At 35.5% G+C, this 20,639-nt stretch overlaps 1 protein-coding gene across 1 annotated transcript in view; it reads right to left on the reverse strand.

The window, feature by feature from the left end:
* Nucleotides 1-20,639, reverse strand: part of ROCK1 (Rho-associated, coiled-coil containing protein kinase 1) — a 159,249-nt gene that overhangs the window by 8,979 nt on the left and 129,631 nt on the right. The window contains exons 22-29 of the mRNA XM_011996345.1: nt 19,583-19,677; nt 12,008-12,173; nt 10,764-10,857; nt 10,430-10,518; nt 9,425-9,613; nt 8,595-8,754; nt 1,470-1,540; nt 1,169-1,257 (exon numbers count right to left, since the gene is read on the reverse strand). Of these exons, the coding sequence (XP_011851735.1) occupies nt 1,169-1,257; nt 1,470-1,540; nt 8,595-8,754; nt 9,425-9,613; nt 10,430-10,518; nt 10,764-10,857; nt 12,008-12,173; nt 19,583-19,677 (953 nt within the window). The remainder of the gene's footprint in view (nt 1-1,168; nt 1,258-1,469; nt 1,541-8,594; nt 8,755-9,424; nt 9,614-10,429; nt 10,519-10,763; nt 10,858-12,007; nt 12,174-19,582; nt 19,678-20,639) is intronic.

Raw genomic sequence — 20,639 nt, forward strand, 5'->3', positions numbered from 1 at the left:
GGGTTTCACCGTGGTCTCGATCTCCTGACCTTGTGATCCGCCTGCCTCGGCCTCCCAAAGTGCTGGGATTACAGGCGTGAGCCACCGCGCCCGGCATATGTATTTCTTTTAAAAAGCAGTTATCATACTTGACTTTGAATTTATATTTTGTTGCATGTTTTGCCTTTTCTCCTACTAGTCGGTAAGCTCCTTAATTATGGAATTTACTCATCTTTATACATACTGCATAATCTATGATAATATAAGCAACAATAAGAAATGATTTTAGAATGAATATAAGGAAAAAATACTATATTATAGGCCTGTTTGACCTATCACTACAAAAGAAGAGATATATTTATATTTCCCCTTAATAATGACCAAAGAATCCTACACAGCTGTTCTTTGATATCCATGGGGAATTGATTCCAGGAACTCCAAAAATGTCAAAAGTCCAAGTATGCTCAAGGCTCTCATATAAAATGGTGTAGTATTTGCATATAACCTAGGCACATCCTCCTGTATGCTTTAAAATCATCTCTGGATTACTCATAAGACATAATACAGTGTAAGTGCAATGTAAACAGTTGTTATACTGTATTTTTTTTAGAAATTTGTATTTTTAATTATTATAGTTATTTTTAATTTTCTTTCATATCTGTCTCTTATACACATCTAGATGTGTATAAGAGACAGAGCTGGGACTACAGGTGCCTGCCACTGCGCCCAGATAATTTTTGTATTTTTAGTAGAGATGGGGTTTCACCATGTCGGCCAGGCTGGTCTTGAACTCCTGACCTCAGGTGATCCACCTGCCTTGGCCTCCCAAAGTGCCGGGGTTACAGGTGTGAGCCACTGCACCTGGCCCTCTTTCAAATATTTTCTGTCCACAGTTGTGGATATGGAACCCACTGATACACAGCTGACTATACGTTTTGAAATGCTCTCTGAACTTAAACTACTAAACACTTGAAATAAAAAATCTGTCTTCCAAATAATAAGTATATACATTTTTTCTTCTCACATTTTGCTAAGGATTTAATATAATGTCAACATTTATGCTTAAGAAAAACAGAAAAGTAGGTAACACTGTTGAAGTAACACAAAATATAAAATAAATTTTAAGTCTAAAAATAATTATCAAAAGTTAGCTCTCAACTCCTTTAAAATTCAATCAAAGGCAACTTACTCTATGTCCAATACCATAGAGGGATTGGATTGCTCCTTATCTTGTTCATCATTATAGAACAAAATTTTTTTGCTGCTTACCACAACATACTGAAATAAGAAAAAAGGGGGAAGAGTTACAAGAGCAACATTAACTTGGTTTAAAGTGAAAAGCATAATATTTGCCACTAATATCTAGATTATATTGTATTAATGTAAAATCAATGCTAACAAAAAGTAAAAAAGTAGCTAATATAAGTTCTATGCTTCAAAGTAAAATATAGAACAAAATACCAGTTAGAAAATAAATAGGTATATGGTACCTGTTTCTTCCAGCCATATCGTTTGATATTTCCTCTATTTGGTACTGAAAGCCAACCTTCAATTCTTGACTCTAGGAGAAAAAGAATATGTATATTAGTCAGTCTTAAATTGTAACAAAAGAAAAACAATTAAAAGTTGTCTGACAGCATGCAGCAACAAGCAACTGAACACAACTAAATGAATAAGTGCTATAATTTGCTCTTCCATGCTTCAATCACACAAATCAACTTTAATGGCCATACAAATATTGCAGAAAAAAATTTCAAGCCACTTTTCCCATACAATTTAACATTTAGTACTCAATTACAAAAGTATGAAGTAACAATACCCTTAAGAGCCAGGCAAGACTGGAATGGATTGCAGCTTAAATGGGATATGATGTAGAAGACTTTATCATTTAACATTCATATAAAAATAATCAGCAAAAAAAAAAGAAAGAAAAACATTATGCAGCAAGTGGAACAAATCAGAGCCATGATTTACACAAGAGCAAGCAAAAGTATAGAAGTGTCCTATTACTCACAGAAGACAAGAATAGAAGATAAATAAATAAGGAATGCAGGCAGAATCAACTAGATATAAAGAATAAGAGACAAGTATTTTATTTGTTTTCTCAGTACAATATTCTGATTAAGCTTTTTGGTAAAACAACTTCAATTTGAATTTGTAACAATTTCAATAAAATCGTCCAAATTTGGTTGAAGGGAGCACTTAACTCTAGTGGTAAGTCCAATTACAATTCTACTCAAACTAAAGAGTTTTAAAGCCTCTTAAGTTTGTGATGTCACAATTTGATAAACAGTAAAAACACAGAATCCATTTGGTCTACCGTCATTATTTCAACTAGTACGTGCATACCAGGAATTCCTTGACTATTTGATCAAGGCATTCTATAATAATTATCACTATTGTTTATATATAACTAATGTTTACTAGAAATATCTGGAGGATAAAGACAACTCCATTAGAAATGGTTATTTTAGATTAGGTTGGAAATAAGAAAATCCATTCAATTTAACTATTTTCTATATCTACCTTATATTTGAAACACAAAAGAACAGAAAAATAACCAATTTCAAAGTATGACACTAAAATATGAGATTATACTATCACTCAAATGATAATCCTAAGGGGAATATATATTGTCCCCCTTCATGTAACTTACAAGCTATAAACTCAGTCTTACAGCAACAGTTAACAATAGGTAACATTTACTGATTTATTGATTTATTTACAAATTTATTATTTGCTACATGCTTTATAATATCTCATATTTAACCTATGTATAAGTCCATGAATACAGGATATTCCTAGGAATTTGGAATTAGGTTCTACTGTCATCTTTCACTTACAAAAGAAGAGACTAAGGCTTAGCAGGGTAAACTGACTTGGGCAAGGCAACTCTATCAGTATCTATCAAAGCTCTATGGTTTTAAATCCTGACAGTCTAACTTCTGAGCTTATGTTTCTAGAGCACAACACTATTCTGTTCCCAAACAAGCTTTGCAGTTGACTGAATTGTGGGAAATATTTTTTCCCTCTACTCCCACCAGGTACTTAATGTCTCCACTCCTTTGCTTGTGTTATTCCTCTTCATATAAATTGTTAAAATGGAGGAAATTATGAGATAACTTTAGTTCAAAATGATCCCTCTCTCTTCTCCCAACATTTTTCTTTTTCCTTTTTTTTTTTTTTTTTTGAAATGAAGTCTTGCTATGTTGTCCAGGTTGGCCTCGAACTCCTGAGCCTCAGCTTCCTGAGCAGTGGCATGTACCACAGCACCTAGCTTTAATTGCTGCGATTTAGTTCATGAAGTAATTATTTTGTTGGTTAGGTAGTTCCTTGGTAAGTTCTGTGAGAGCAAGGACCATATCTTAACACTTGATTTTATATATCCCATGGCAAATGACACACCGAGGAGGTACATGACAGACATTTGTTGATTATTTTGCAATTCTTCGTTCTTCTGAATTAGCCAATTAAAGTCACTTGGTGACTTTAATGGTTACAGTCTAAAAACTAAACGGGCAGTTTTATACTAAATAACAAACAAAAGACTGCTGATCACATATTGATTATTCACCAATGTTTTATTTTATAAAAGCAAAAAAGTTATTGCTAGAAATTTTCCCATTAGTGTGGCAGAAATTGCAGCTCTGGTTTTAAAGTGTAGTTTGGAAAACATTAAGATGAACATTAGTGAAAATGAAAAGTAGTCTTAATATCTGATAATACAAAGTTGTTTAGTATCAGTAATTCCTCACCAAAAACAAAGATATAGAAGCCTTTGAAATCTTGACATTTACACAAAATTTTGTATGCCAAAATACTCTACACTTTCACATTATCTCTTTGTGACAATAAATGTCAAAAATACTTATGCCTTCTGTCTCTAGATGTGGGTTAACCTGCCAGTTTTCTTTAATATATCTTCAATAAGTTGTTATATGGTATGGCTTTATCTGTCATTTCAGTGTTCCTTAGAAATTTTATATACCAAAGGAATTTTATGAGTCAAATAAGCCAGAATTCTACATTTGCTCATATTTAAATTAAATGAAGAGGCCCAGGGAGAAAATAAATTAAATGAAGAAATCCGGAAAATAAAGGTGTCAAGAATATGTGAAGGTTTTTGCCAATTTACAATAAAGTCATGGGAGAAAATTTTAGTTTTTCCATCTGGTGAATTCCCTCAGAGAAGCAACTGAACTAAGCTCAATAATAACAGATAAAAATAAAAAAAATACTAGCTTCTCCTGTGTTTTCTTTCCTGACTCCTACCATAGTTGCAAGATAATATACTTACCAGTTTTTAAAATATATAAAGACCTCCTCTAAAATCGGGACTACCTGTGACTTCAGTGGTGACCTGGAGGTATAATGCTGTAAATTCCATCTTTTATATCACAAGCACAGAAAACAGCTTCTCCAGATAACTAAATGAAACTCCCACCGAGAGAACCTCTAAGTCTGGATTATCATTAATAATATTCTACATATGTACAAAAACAACTTGGCTCCAAATTTTATACAATATATTTGTAGAGCAATTTTAAATTATAAGAAGTTAGATGTATATTACTACAGTATCAGCGATTTCTTTACCCTAATAAGAGATAGTCTAACTATATCTACATCAATACTCGATACAGCCAATTTAAACATCAGAACTAACCTCTGAAGACAACCTAATTTATTTAGCTATACCACAAACATACTGCTTAAGAAACAGGGCTTGCACTGGGAGTTATACCTGATGTAAATAATGAGTTGATGGGTGCTGACGAGTTGATGGGTGCAGCACACCAACATGGCACAAGTACACATATGTAACAAACCTGCACATTATGCACATGTACCCTAGAACTTAAAGTATAATAATAAAAAATAAAAAATAAAAAGAAAAGAAAAAAAAAGAAAAAAAATGTGACTATAAAAAAAATCAGTCCAAAAACTCTAAAAAAAAAAAGAAAAAAAAAAAAAGAGTTCTATGAACAGCCTTGGAGTGAGTTCCAAAATGTATTTTAAGTGAAAATAGTAAATTGCAAAAAAGTACCTATATTATTTAGTAATCTACTTTTAATTAGTCAATTATTAATAAACTAACAAGCAAATAAATGAATACAAAAAAAAAACAGGGCTAGAGAACCATTTCAAAATATTTTAATTAAATTCAAAAGTGATATAAAAAAGAAAATTAAGTCAACACTCAACAAGCCAGATACACCAACTTCAAATCACTGTAGATTTGGGCAAAGTCAGAAACCTTCATAGATTCAAATATTGGGAAACACACCAAGCGATCCACCATTTTCAGGTTTAAGTTACATAACCTAAGGTCAAGCTGGATGGAAAAGGGTATGATACAAATAATCCATAAGAGATCATGAATATTACTGGAGTATCAATACCAAGTTTTCCTAATGCCTCATCTATTTCTACATTCTCTTCAGATGTCTAGGTTAACAGCTCCAAAAGAAGGAAAGAGAAACAATGAAGAAAAGAAACAGTTATCACATAAAAGTTTTTGTCATCTAAGCAACAGGCATCCATAACCCTAAGGGTAATCTTTATGTTTACATTGTGTGGTAGTTCATAACCTGCTACAGAACCAAAGAGAGGATAAAGACATAAAAGAATTAAGAGAATGAAGGTGACTTCAAGAACTTCAAAGAGTTATAAGTCAGAGAAGGAGTAACATTTTTTAATAAGGTTTTTAGAATTGGGAATTTCAGAGGGGAGATTTAAGATTTAAGCCAGTTAATAACAAAATGGCCACTGAGGATTCATAGAGGCTGTGCTCTAGATGTACAAGATAATTAAATTATAATCTTTATATTGAATGATGAAATCTAAGAGAATAAAAGTTGCAGTGTCAGTTCATCCATTCAACTACTTAAAAAAAAATTGAAAAACGTGACCCATATTTCAAAAAGCCATTATTTTAACTGTGGAGTAAACTTAATCTATTCAAAGTTCTCTCCTTTTTAGTATGTATATTCATTTATTAATTTTGTAAACTGAAGTAAAAATTAATCATTAGCCATTACCTTGAAGACATTTTTTAGACACTAGAATGATACGTAACTATCTAATATTAAGAATGAACATCAACATTCTTTAACAATTCTTCCTAGATATGACTGCAAAACCTTAACTTTACTTGCCAGGGACCATTTTTGAGCATCTAGTAAATGGTGGATTTAATACAGATTTTCAATTTACTAGCAAAATATCTGACCCACAGAGAGGTAAATAATATTGACAAAGATTATCCATTAATTTCTACTTCCAATATGAAAGTCAAGGTTCAGCACTGTTGAGATTTTATAAAGTCTCAAAATTAAGAACACAGTAATAGGAAAAGAGATATTAACTGGCCTCATTTTCTAGCAAGGGAAAATGGCCACCAATACTCCCTGCCCCACTTGGTTTGGACTTTGATAACCTTAAAAACAAAATTCCTGAAAGTACACTAATATTCTAAGAAATATACTCAAAATAGAGCCAGTAGAAACATTTAAAAATCTCTTTGCTCAATAAGTCAATTTATTAGGTCAGGATTCTGAAATCTAAATGGATTCCCAGCCTAAGTCTGCCAATGAAGCCAGCTGATGGCACTATGAGCTTAGCCTTTCTGAATCAGCCACGATGGTGGGTAAAATTCATCACTTTCCTCATTAGCAGTCCCACCAGCTCATCTTTCAACTCAAATCTTTTAACTAGCATTCACCAATAATGTATCCACTTCTGACATATTTCACTCAATACTAAGAAAACTAAGGTACATATAAGGCATTATAAATAGTTAAAGAGAAATGGGTGGAATAAAAATAAAATTGGTCAGAATTTTGAATTGACATTAAATAGAGTAAGGTCGGCCAGGCAGGTGGCTCATGCCTGTAATCTCAGCACTTTGGAAGGCCAAGGCAGGTGGATAGCTTGAGCTTAGGAGTTCAAAACCAGCCTGGGCAATATGGTGAAATCCCATCTCCACAAAAAGTTAAAAAAATGAGCTGGGTGTGGTGATGCGCACCTGTAGTCCCAGCTACTCAGGAGGCTGGGGTGGGAGGATCGCTTGAGCCCAGGAGGCAGAGGTTACAGTGAATCAAGATCGCACCACTGCACTCTAGTCTGGGTGACAGAGTGAGACTGTTTCATACATACATACATACGTACATATATACATACATACATAAAGAACCCCTATACTAAATAACTCCAGAAGTATCTCAAGGTAAATGAAGTGGGAATCTAACCTACAAATTCAGTTCAACAATTGAAAGAATGTAGCCAAACACTTCTAAAAGTTGTATTCTTAGTGATGATTAAGTCTAACTTTAGAAAGATGTTCAACTACTAAAGCTAGAGGTTCTTATTAAATCCAAAGCGATTCTCCAATAATGAATCATGTGTACCTGCAAGTTTCTCAAGAGGTAGGCAGTTTCAGAGAGCCAAAAATAGGTAAGAAGAGGAGTTCCTTGACCACTAAAATAAGAAATATTTCTTCACTGCCTTTCCATTCCCATGATTTTGACCTAGCAAAGCCACACAAGAATGAGGCCAGGGATCACATGACATACAGAGAGGAGCTGAATTCATTTCTCACTTTGAGTCCCACTTTCTTGACCAAGAAAGATACTATAAAGTTTTTTTCTGAGTGACTCATCTAGTTCCTTATATCAAAGTCACAATAACAAGTAATATCTGTTAAAATAGAATCCCTATAATATCAAACATGCTGCTTCATAAATATCTTCCTATTTATGGATTATTCAGAAAATACACTAATTAAAATCTATTTTCAAGTTTATGACCACGTACACAAAACTTCCAAGACTCTGAACTAAGACTCAGTGTATATGTAAATGCATGTTTTAATAATGATAACCTATTCATTTTACTTCTAAATTGAACTTATAGTATACGTATTTCTCATCTCTGTAAAGTGCATAAATGTACTGTAGTTTACATGACGATTAAGCCAAGAATGAAGTTGTGTTTATTTTTAAATTGATTCTCCACTGGGAAAAAGAAGACACAGAAAAAAGTCTGAAATCTTAGCCACTCATTCCTGCCTTTATTTGACACCCCTGGCCTCTTACTGCACTGCCCAACCCCTTTTATCTACTTCTCCAAACTTAAAACTTAACAAAGTCTGATTGAAGTTGATCACTACTCCACTAGATAGGCTTCTATACATAGCTGCTGTGATTCTGATGATAAAGTACAATTCCTAGTTTTAGCACAAGAATACAGAAAATGTTAAAGATCTATTACTGACAAAAATGTACAACTTTTAAAAAATAGCGAGATGTGTAGTAGCAGCTTTGACTCTCACTGTGGACTTAGGCTGCTCAAAATAGGTTCATAAACCTCTTATGGTTTTTATTCAGGTAAAGCTTCTTAGGTCTATTTAAATAGCCTAAGATTGCTTACAACTGCTGTACTCCATAAAATACACCAAGTGTATAATCATTATCAGGCCTTGGCTATCAGAAATAAGAATTCCTTCTTAGGAATCCATGGATAGAATGACAAGGAGGTAGAAACCCAAATGAAAGAAATATACACTAATTTCCATGACATTTATACATGTTTGAATGATACGGAATTATTCTTACCTGGGAGGTTTCCATCAGTTTCATCAGCACTAGGAAAACTAGCAACACTTGTAGAATCCGAGAGGTCCAAAAGTTTAGCACGCAATTGCTCAATATCACTCTCTTTGCTGGCCAACTGCATCTGAAGCTCATTCCTATGTGCACATTCTTCTACCAATTGCTAATTTTGAAAAGTATCAAGATAATATATAAGCAAGCTAAAACAATTTCCAACATAATTGAAATATAATAAAGTAATTTAAATTGCTAATACTAAAAATGTACAGTAAACTTCATGAATGTTTGCTACCACAGATTTTGATACACTACAGAAATGTCAAGTCCTCAGTAATACATTGCTCGGACAAATTCCTTTTCTACTTGCCTTAAAAAGAGTTTTTGTTTTTGTTTTCAAACATAAGCCATCAAAAAAAAAAGTTACAATAGAAAATGCTTTTCTGGCTCCAAATGAAGTAGCTTTAAAGGTACAGAAAACTTCAGAAAACCATAATTGATGGAGCTAAAAAGCTTAGATCTAAGTGCCTGAGACCAGGTTCTCAATTTTGTTCTATTAACAAGCCAAGAGGTATCAAAAAATTAAGCTTGTTATTTTGATTTCAAAAAAGTGAGTCTTGACTAGAGAAAATAAATAAGCTACAATACTTCAAAACCTCTACCCCAATTACAGTTAATATTAAAACAGCCATATCCCAATTACAGTCTGAAACCAAACAGGCGGAACCCTTGATTGTTCCCAATCTAAACAACATAAACAGATAACAAGTATATACAGAAATAATTTAAGAAAATAATCCTTCACACTCGTGTCCATACACACACACAAACCTTACCGCTTGCATGTCATTCAGCTCCTTCTGATGTTTCACTACCATCTGGTTGAATTTCTCTCTTTCTTGGTTGAGTTCCAGTTGTAGCTTTCGATTTTCCTTTTCTTTCTTTCTCAAATCTTGTGTATTAGCTTTCTTTCTATCAATTTTAAAATCTTTTCGATTCATTATTTCTGCCAACTTGTTAACAGCCTATTAAAATATTAATAAAGATAAATAGTGTAGTCATCCAATTTAATACTAAAATGTATTTTTTTCTTCAAAATAAGGAAGCAGGACTTTTTGTGTGTATGAAAATTCGGACAACTTAATGACGGGTTGAGACATGATAACTGGTAGCACAAGTAACTAACACTGATTTATCACACTCCTCAAATGTAAGAACATTACAACCCAGTACTGAATCAAGAGTATGTTAATCCTACTCTGATGTTGGATTTACTAGCAAATAAAGCTTCTATGCCTTGGCCACATACTCTCATCTTCTACAACTATACAATATTACTAGGTAAGTTAGCTTTCTTAACTGAAATCCTATTCTTCTTTTTTTTTTTGAGACCGAGTCTTGCTCTGTCACCCAGGCTGGCATGCAGTGGCATGATCTTTACTCACTGCAACCTCTGCCTCCTGGGTTCAAGCAATTCTCGTGCCTCAGCTGCCTGAGTAGCTGGTATTACTGGAGCACACCACCATGCCCGGCTAATTTTTGTATTTTTAGTAGAGACTGGGGTTTCGCCATGTCAGCCAGGCTGCTCTCGAACTCCTGGCCTTAAGTGATCTGCTGGCCTCAGCCTCCTAAAGTGCTGGGATTACAGGCATGAGCCACCGCGCCTGGCGTGGAAATCCTATTTCACAAGTAAGTTTTTTATAGTTAGCAGGGAGAGAATTTACGTTATTTGTTCTGATGAAAAGTTTGAACCTTATAAGCTTTGGTTTTAGGAAAAAGTGCATAAAGAGCAACGATTAACTCAAAAATGAACATGTGGAAAAGATTGAAAGCATGTATACCTGTGTTTTAAGGGTTCGCTCAGTGTTGATATTCTTTTCAAAGGCAGCCTTAAGATTACTGATCTCCTCCTCCTTCTCCAATTTATATTCTGTCAACAAATTATATTAAATGTTATTGTATGGTATTAATTTCTGCATCTCAAACTATGTCCTTAATTATTCAAATGAGTATACACTACATATTAACTTTCAGTAACTTCATTAAGATAATTCTTAAGGCTACAGAAGTCACTTAATATATGAAAACAGGTATCTTAGAAGCCTAATACAACATAGGTAAAGGTAAATCACTGAATTTGATTTAACATGATGATTTTTTAAAAATTCTACATACCTTCCTCTGCCTTCTTCATTTTCTCTGTTAGCTCTTCGTTTTCTCTTCTTAATATTTCCATATCTTTGGTTAGCATGCTGTTTGTTTCTTCAAGCTGAACAAAGCACACACAAGTTTAAGCTCCAGCCTCTTTGCTATTCTCATATTTCAGGCAATAACCTTTAAATACACTGCTAGATAAAGAAAAGTCAGACACTGCTCAACTACAGCAAATGTCTGGTTTCCAGCTTAAAATATGTAGATATAATTACATCAAAAATATTTAAAAGTAGTTAACAGCTTCCAAAAATTATTTCAGTTTATGCATATAGATATACATATATGAACGAAAGGGGGGCATATGTAATGGCAAGATAACTAGATTGCAAACTAAGAAATGTGTATTTAGTTCCAGCTCTGTGATTAACCTAGTATGTGACCCTGAGCAAGTCATAATTTTTCTGGACTCCAGTATCTTTATCTGAATATTGATGATGCAAACAATAAAAACATTTATTTATAGATTACTTTTAGTAATGTATAATCATTACTATGTTATATGTTATATTAATCATTCTATGTCTACTCTCTTATTTAATCCTCGTAACAATCACGTGGAAGAGGTATTACTATTTCTATTTTACAGATGAGAAATCTGAGGCTTAGAGAAGTTAAAGCCAACTTTGCCAAGACCATATAACTTCTTAGAGGCAAAACTGGAACCCAGAGCGATTGATAGTGGCTTTAGAAGAAAAATCTAACTCCTCTTTTTAGTCCCATGATTCTATATAGACTATAGTATAAACTTCAGGAATAGGTAATTGTTTAGAGTATTGGTTTTCTTATAATGGATTTATATATTATCCCAAGAATTCCTCATTCCAAAATGGTTTCTCTATATTTCATAGAATTCTGGCCCATAAAAAATCAGTTGCAATGTATTAAGAGAACAACAAATGAATTTAAGCTAAGCCATTTCTTCATATGAAATATAACTAATAAGATCTACAGCCAGAAAGAAAAACAGCCCAATATTGCATTGGTTCTGTACCTATACAAACAAAAGCCCAATATCTTGAACAAGAATTTCAATAATTAACAAATGTTTGGTATTATACAAACTATTTTATACCTGAGTACAGAATGACCACTACGTATAACATAGAAGTAAATACACTTGGACACACACTTACCCTAATACTTTAAGATGTGACCTACTGTGATTTAAATAAATTTTATATGACTTACCTGACTATCACACTTACCCGACTAACAGTGTGATCTTTATCTGTAATCTCTTGTCTATTTCTTGAAGCAGCTTTCTTGCTTTCTTGAGTCAATTCAAAATACTGTTCTTCCAGAAGGCCTCGAGCCAACTGCTCAGACTCAGCTTTTGTTTCTGCTAGATCCAACTGAGTAGCAAGAGTTTCTCTGCAACAATTTTTTAAGAGAAATTGATGTAAACAAACTCAGTTCATTCTTCCAACTTAATCATATTCTTAAAAACACAATTAATTTTAAATGATAAAAAGAATTATTTTATTGCTTAAAATAAATTTATTGCAAACTTTCTATAAAAGTAATGAATTTAACCTCTCACATGTTGAAAAATTATAAAAGAACTATTTAGTTTTCTATCTGATATTGTGCTTAACTAAAAAAGGTAATAAAGCAACAGCAAATAGTCTGTTCTTGAAAAGAAATTTCTTGTGGGTTTGGAATGGAAGGCAGCATGGCATAGTGGAAAAGTCATCGACTTGTAAATCAGCAGGCTAGACCCAGACCTTTATTTCTGTTTTGTCATTAACTAATTGAGTAGAGACACTCAATGTGCACAAAGTGCAAATCCCTTACAATTCCTGTAGTTCAGTTTCATCAAATCTGTAAAATGAGATGGTTAAACTAGTCACTTCCAGCTCCAAAATTCAATGAGATTATGAAAACTTCTAAGAGATTTGCAAATCACTACAAACTAATTTGAGAACACTCCCTGGAAATGATACTAAAACATTTCAGAATTGACATTCAGACCAAGATGAGGTAACTCCAGTTTGCCTACTCTTCCAGAAGAGCCTCTCTTGGATAAGCTCTCTTAGTCACTGCTGTAGTCCCTGAACAGAGCAGGTGCTCAATAAATATGTTCTGAATGAGTAACGTCCACCTCCTATTTTCTATTGAGTATTACAATTCAAACTTTCTGCCTCAAGCCTCAAGAGGGACAGAGGGAGACATATAGTAAACACACACACACACGCACACACACAGAAAATTCATTCATTCACTTAACAACTATTTGAAGGTTTATTAAGTACTACACTATGTTTACTACGCATCATGTTGTTCTAGGAATTAAGAGATACAGCAGCCTGGGCACAGTGGCTCATGCCTGTAATCCCAGCACTTTGGGAGGCTGAGGTGGGCGGATCATGAGGTCAGGAGTTCGAGACTAGTCTGGCCAACATAGTGAAACCTCATCTCTACTAAAAATACAAAAAAATTAGCCTGGTGTGGTGGTGTGTGCCTGTAATCCCAGCTACTTGGGAGGCTGAGGTGACAGTGCGAGACTCCATCTCAAAAATAAATAAATAAATACAGCAGTAACAAAGTTCCTGTGCTTAGGGAGCATGTATTAGTGGGGCCGTACAGGCAATTTAAAAAATGAACAAGTGCTCTATAGTAAGTCACAGAGAATAATACAAGATAAAATATGGAAAGTTACAAATGTGATCACTTTTATTACAGGGTGATCAAGGAGGCCTCTCTGCTAAGACGACATTAGAAGAAAAGTAGGGAGAAGAGAACAACAGATATTGTAAGGCTTTCCAAGGCATTACAAGGACTTTGACTTTTATTCTGGTACTCTGATGTTTTAGAAAGATCATTCTGGCTGCTGTATTAAGATCAGACAGTAGGGGGACAATGGCAGAAGTTGAGATACCAGTTAGCAGGCTACTGAAATAATCAAGATTGGAGATGATGGCAGTTTGGACCAGGTCAGTAAATGGAACAAGTAGTGAGAAGTGATTAGAGTCTATATATAATTTTTAGTGAACAGTGGGAAAATTTGTTGGTGGATTGCATTTAGAGTGCAAGAAAAAAAGAAGAGTCTAGGATGACTCTAAATTTTTCACTTAAACACCTGGGAATAATAGAGTTGTTTAGGACTGAAATGAGGAAGATAGGGAGGAGCAGTTTGCACAGTGAGGGAATCAGGAATTTTTTCTGGACACTTTAAATGTGGGGTGCTTAACACTCAAGCAGAGATGTCAATGAGACAGCTGAATACATAAGTCTGGAATTCAAGGGAGAATGTACTTGGACTCTGACACCATTTAAAGCCACAAGGCTGGATGAGAACAAGCAGGGAGTAATCCCTTGAGCACCCCAAACTCTTAAGGGTCTCAGCAATTAGAAGGGAAAAAGGAACAAAGGAGGTTGAGAAAGAGTAGCCAGTTCAATAAGGAAAAAACAGCGTATGGTGTCACAGAAGTCAAAAGAAGACATTTTCTCAAGAGAGTAATCAACTAAGTCAAATGCTGCTATGAAATAAGGTGAGAACTGAGAAGTCACTATTAGGAAGATGCCACTGACCTTGAGAAGAGTTGTTTTGTTAGCATGATGAATGCAAAAGTATGACTGGAGTGAGCTCAAGAGAGAATGGAAGAAGATGGGGGAAGGTACCTGATGTGTTACTTTTCAAGTAAGCTGGCTATAAAAAAAAGAAAAGTGGGATGGTAGCTACCATGTAGATAATGTAGTTAAAAGACGCAGTTTTGCTCTTGTTGCCCAGGCTGGAGTGCAATGGTGCGATCTTGGCTCACTGCAAACGCCACCTCCTAGGTTCAAGCAATTCCCCTGCCTCAGTCTCCCGAGTAGCTGGGATTACAAGCATGCGCCACCATGCCTGGCTAATTTTGTATTTTTAGTACATATGGGGTTTCTCCATGTTGGTCAGGCTGGTCTTGAACTCCTGACCTCAGGGGATCTGCCCACCTTGGCCTCCCAAAGTGCTAGGATTATAGGCATGAGCCACCATGCCCGGTGTAAGAGGGTTGTTTTTAAAGGAGATATCTAAATATGTTTACATAACAATGACAATGACTACAGAAAGGTAAAAATTGATGTAGAAAAGATAAGAGAATTGTCGGAGTCATAATATTCTTTTTTTTTTTTTTTTGAGACTCAGTCTGTCACCCAGGCTGAAGTGCAATGGCGAGATCTCGCCACACTGCAACCTTCCCCTCCCAGGTTCAAGTGATTCTCCTGCCTCAGCCTCCCAAGTAGCTGGGACTACGGGCATGTGCGACCACGTCTGGCTAATTTTTGCATTTTTAGTAGAGATGGGGTTTCACCACGTTAGCCAGGCTAGTAGCGAACTCTTAATCCAAGTGATCCACCCGCCTGGGCCTCCCAAATTGCTGAGATTACGGGCATGAGCCACCAAACTCGGCCAAAGTCATACTCTTAAGTAGGCAGGAAGAGATGGGATTAGCCATTAGATAAGAACTAATGCTCTTGTCCATTTACATCATCAGAAGGAAGGCAGGGTTTATAAGTACTATTCTCTACTTAGAAGCTGTTCTCACCAAGATAATGAGTAACCTTCAAAATAAATACAATGGACAATTTATGACTTTTTGGTGACCTTTCTGAATATTTGGCACTTTTTTTTTTTTTGAGACAGAATCTCACTCTGTCGCCCAGGCTGAAGTGCAGTGGCCTGATCTCGGCTCACTGCAAGCTCCGCCTCCCAGGTTCGTGCCATTCTCCTGCCTCAGCCTCCCAAGTAGCTGGGACTACAGGTGCCCACCACCAGGCCCGGCTAATTTTTTGTATTTTTAGTAGAGACGGGGTTTCTCCATGTTAGCCAGGATGGTCTTGATCCCCTGACCTTGTGATCTGCCCCCCTCAGCCTTCCAAAGTGCTGGGATTACAGGCATGAGCCACCGTGCCCAGCCAATATGTGGCACTTTTCATCACTTTCTCTTTTTTGAAATATTCTCTTAGTCCAGCTTTTGTGACACCCTGCTCTGATTTTCTCTTTTACTGTTGGTAGGTTCTTAGTTTCCCTTCCTCTACCCATTCCTTAAAAGTCTAGGAGCTAGTAGTCTTTCCTCAGCCCTTATGTCTTCTGATCCTACACTATGGGTTACAACTTGCTACCTGGGAGGACCAAATGAGTCCACAACAGTGCCCCCCACTTCCCTCCAGACACACACACACACACACACACACCTAAAATAGTTTTGGGTCAATCTTTTACATAAAAATTCAGACTCTTGGTTTCTCTTGAAAAACCAGAAGATCTTGACATACTGGGCCAATGTTATCATATGGTAACAAATGGCTGGAACTGAGGAGGTGAGATCTTCAGTTTGTTATAATCCTTACAACTTACGCAATGAATATATCTGCACTTAGACCCCACTAATTACAGCCTAATTATACCAATGGCATCACAGGCTCATGAGTTTATAAACTCTGAGATACATAATCACCTTAACAGATCTCTATATTAGTGGTTTCTATATGCAAAGACTATCAAATCAGCTTCAAGTTCTTATCTTTTATCTGCATTCTAAATAAATAAACCCAAATACCGTGGTATCCGTTTCTGTCTGGACATCCCATAGGCACCTCAAACTCAACAGGCCTGAAATTGAAATAATCTTCTCTCCCCTTGTCTCACAATTTTGGCATCCCTTAGCTCAGGGACCAGCACTACCATCAACTCAACAGCCCTGGTCAGAAACTTGAGAGTCAGCCTGAAAATTTTCCTAACCTTTACCCCTATGCCTCCAAATCTACAAATCCTACTTCATTTACTTCCTACTTCGTTTTATGCACCTGCCTCTTACTGCCAACTTCCACTATAATTTTACATCTAAGTTTTTCCAGTGGTTCTATAACTGGGCTCCCTGTATCTATGCAGCTTTCTCTTACTTCAATTCATTCTCCACTCCTTAGAGTGAGTTTTCTAAAATACTTGTCAGTCACTAGCTTAGAATTTTCATTTATTCATTCAGTATTTATTGAATACTTACTCTAAAAGTCCCTGACTGAAGTGCTGGGAATAAATAGACAACAATGGAAGAAACAAAAGTCCCCACTTTTCAATATTTTAAACTCTTCAGCATGATACACAAGGTCCTTTGTAATCTGACTCAGTTTTATCTCTCCAGCCTTATCTGTCACGAACTAACCATTTGCTGTTCCTCAAATCACAGATTGGCTTCTGCCGATACTGTCCCTTGTTCCCCACATCCCATTCCCTGGCTAATTCTACTTTCCCTCAGTTGTGATCTCTGTTGGGAAATGTTCTCTGAATCCCACATGGTAAGGTGAGATATCCTTTGGCACAGCCACTGTACCTTGATTATATCTCTCCTAACTCGATTCTGAAGCACTTGAAGAATCGTAACTTACTAATAATTGGATAGCTGCACAAAGCACAGTACTTACAGCACAATAGTGGTGATCTATATATTTGTCTTAAATAGATGAACAGATGAAAAAAGGAAAATATATCAACTCTGAAACAATATAGTATGGAGTGAATATTTGGCACTTTTAATTACTTTCTCTTTCTGTTCCTCAGATCACAGATTGGTTTCTGCCTATACTATGCCCTTCACAGTGAATGCATACATCTGGGATTGCATATTGCACTGTGAATACCATACAAATGGTAGAGTAGGTAACAGACCAGACTCTACAGTATGACTGTATCAGAGAATAACCAGGAAATGCAGCTTTGTGTCTACCTTAGCTTTCAGTTAACTAGGTTATCTAACTAATCTAACTATGATACTTGGCCACCAAATTAGTATGTTGATACCTGCTGTGATGCTAAAATTTATAGTAATTTACAGATCGGCAACAAACTATTGTCAATTCTGGACCTCAAATATTTTAATCAACTTAATCAACTCGATTAAGGCAACTTAATTGCAAAAAGATGCAATTATACTTAATTTATAATCAAGTCAACAAAGCTAAACAACGAAAAGTCTAAGTTTATTTATAAAACTAGTAAAAATAAAGGTTATGTATTCCAACAACAAAAAAAATGAAGAATGATAAAAGTGAGTATCTCCAGTTTGCAACACCTAATGTATTAAGGATCTAACGTTGAGTACCACAGTGGTTAACAACAGAAACAGGGAAACCAGAAAGTACAAGGTTATATATGAATTAGTCTTCTTTCTCCTAAAAATCAGACTTGAATCTGATTAAGCTTCCAAATCAGAAATGTCCAATAAAACTTTCTAGGATGTCAGAAATGTTCTGTATCTGTACTATCTATTATAATATGGTAGACACTAACCGCATGTGACTACTGAGCACCTGAAATACGACTAGTACATCTGAGGAACTAAGTTTTAATTTTACGTAACTGAATTTAAATTTAAGTAACTATATGTGGCTACTGGCCACCATATTGGGCAGAGGAGCTCTAGATATAACTACTGACTTCCAGGAAACATAAGGGAAATGGGGAATGTTCAACCAACTACAGAAATTGAATCAATAAAATTCCAACTGAGGGAACCTCTACAGGACAAAAAATTCCAGTTTCTTCAACAAATTCGTATCAGGATGGTGATTACTCTTGAGATGGGGAGGAAAGAAGGCATAATTAGGAGGTGGGATATAGTGGGCTTCTGAAGTGGATAGCAAGGTTCTCTTTCATGGATGATGATGTTATGACGACATTTGTCATAATTCATAAAAACCATTAGTTTTGCTGTTTTCTGTAATTGTTTGTTTCAACAACAAACAGTCTTTCAAAGGTGATTAAATGTAAAGAGAATATAACAGTGTTGGAAAACTAGTTCTAGTGTATGTTCTGACATTACCTAGCTATGAGATACTCCGCATGAGTTAGTATCTTGTTGGACCTATCAGCTGAATTCTAAAATGAAGCTGTTACACTTGAAATAGCTTTATAAGGTTTTCTCCTTTTAAGACCCTAAACATACACATGTAATGAAAATTAACCTGCATAATAATACTTTATTATTATTATTTTTAGAGATGGGATCTCATTATGTTGCCCAGGTTGGTCTTGGGCAACTCCTGGGCTCAAGTGATCCTCTCACCTCAGCCTCCCAAAATGCTGGTATTACAGGCGTGAGCCACCATGCCCGGCCATAACTTGCATAGTAATCCTAAGAAGACCTTAAGTACCTTCATCTAACTTAAAATAATGATTTGCAAAAACAGCATGATTTATATATAAATAGATCTTTTAAAATTGAGATACTAGCCCAGGCGTGGTGGCTCATGCCTGTAATCCCAGCACTTTGGGAGGCCGAGGTGGGCGGAACACGAGGTCACGAGTTTGAGTTTGAGACCAACCTGACCAACATGGTAAAACCCTGTCTCTACTAAAAATACAAAAATTAGCCGAGCGTAGTGGTGCACGCCTGCAATCTCAGCTACTCAGGAGGCTGAGGCAGGAGAATCGCTTGAACTGAGGAGGCGGAAGCTGCAGTGAGCCAAGATCACGCCACTGCAGTCCAGCCTGGGTGACAGAGCAAGACTGCGTCTCAAATAAAAATAAATTAAAAAAATAAAAATTGAGATACCCCTGAAAACAACTGTCAAACAACTTTTTGTCAGTTTAATGAATCTCTGCAATTGCTACAGTGTTGATTTATAGCATTGTTTTTATACCATAAAGGCAAATTTAGCCTAATCTGATTTGTTCTGAATTAGTCCAATAAATTGTGTTCTATACCATTCCCACCAGAATAATGGCACATCTATTCACTATTTTAAAACTTAAGAATGCCTGTTGCAGTACTAATTCTTGTTCTAAAGCAAAATGGACATACTTTTCATTTTGTAGTTCCTGTATTTTCTTTAAATTTTCTCTGTTTTTTTCTTCAATTTCTTCTTTAAGTTCCTTTACCTGGGTTTTATAAAGTGTCTGCAAAACAAGTGACAAGAAGAAGTTAAGTGTTTATGCTGGGTTAACAACAATTTGGCAGTTTCTTATAAATTTAAAAAATTAACATATGATCCAACAATTCCTCTCAAGTATTTACCCGTGACAAATGCAAATATATATCAACACCTAGTCTTATACATGAATTTTCCTTATGGTTTTATTTATAACAACTCCAAAGTGGAAATGAACCAGATATCCATCAATACATGGGTTAAAAAAAAAACTGGTTAATTCATATTACTTAGCAATAAAAAGGAATTAACTACTGATACAACATGTAAAACTAAGAAATCTAAAAAATATGCTGAGTGAAAGAAACCACGTGTCAAAAAGCATATACTGTGTGACTCCATGTATATGAAATTCTAGAACAGGTGAAAATAATCAATAATGACAGAAAACTATCAGTCATTGTCTGTGTATAGAGGTGGTTGGGAAAAATGTAGAGTGAAGGGCCACAAGGGAACTTTTTGCGGTGAAAAAAAATATTCCACATATTGATTGTGGTTGTGGTCACACAGTTGTATATATTTGTCAAAACTTACTAACCAGTACACTTAAAATGGGTATATTATATAGAAATTATAGTTTAATGGCCGGGTGTGGTGGCTCACGCCTGTAATCCCAGCACTTTGGGAGGCCGAGGTGGGCAGATCATGAGGTCAGGAGACTGAGACCATCCTGGCTAACACAGTGAAACTCCCTGTCTACTAAAAATACAAAAAATTAGCTGGGCGTGGTGGCACGCTCCTGTAATCACAGCTCTTCGGGAGACTTGAACCCGGGAGCGGGAGGTTGCAGTGAGCCAAGATTGTGCCACTGCTCTCTAGCCTGGGTGAGAGAGCAAGGTTCCATCTCAAAAAAAAAAAAAAAAAAAAAGACATTGTAGCTTAATAAAGTGTATTACAGATTTGGGAAGACATTATAAAGAAATTTAACAC

Source organism: Mandrillus leucophaeus, unplaced genomic scaffold (assembly GCF_000951045.1).
Source record: "Mandrillus leucophaeus isolate KB7577 unplaced genomic scaffold, Mleu.le_1.0 Scaffold51, whole genome shotgun sequence".
Classification (NCBI taxonomy): Eukaryota; Metazoa; Chordata; class Mammalia; order Primates; family Cercopithecidae; genus Mandrillus; species Mandrillus leucophaeus.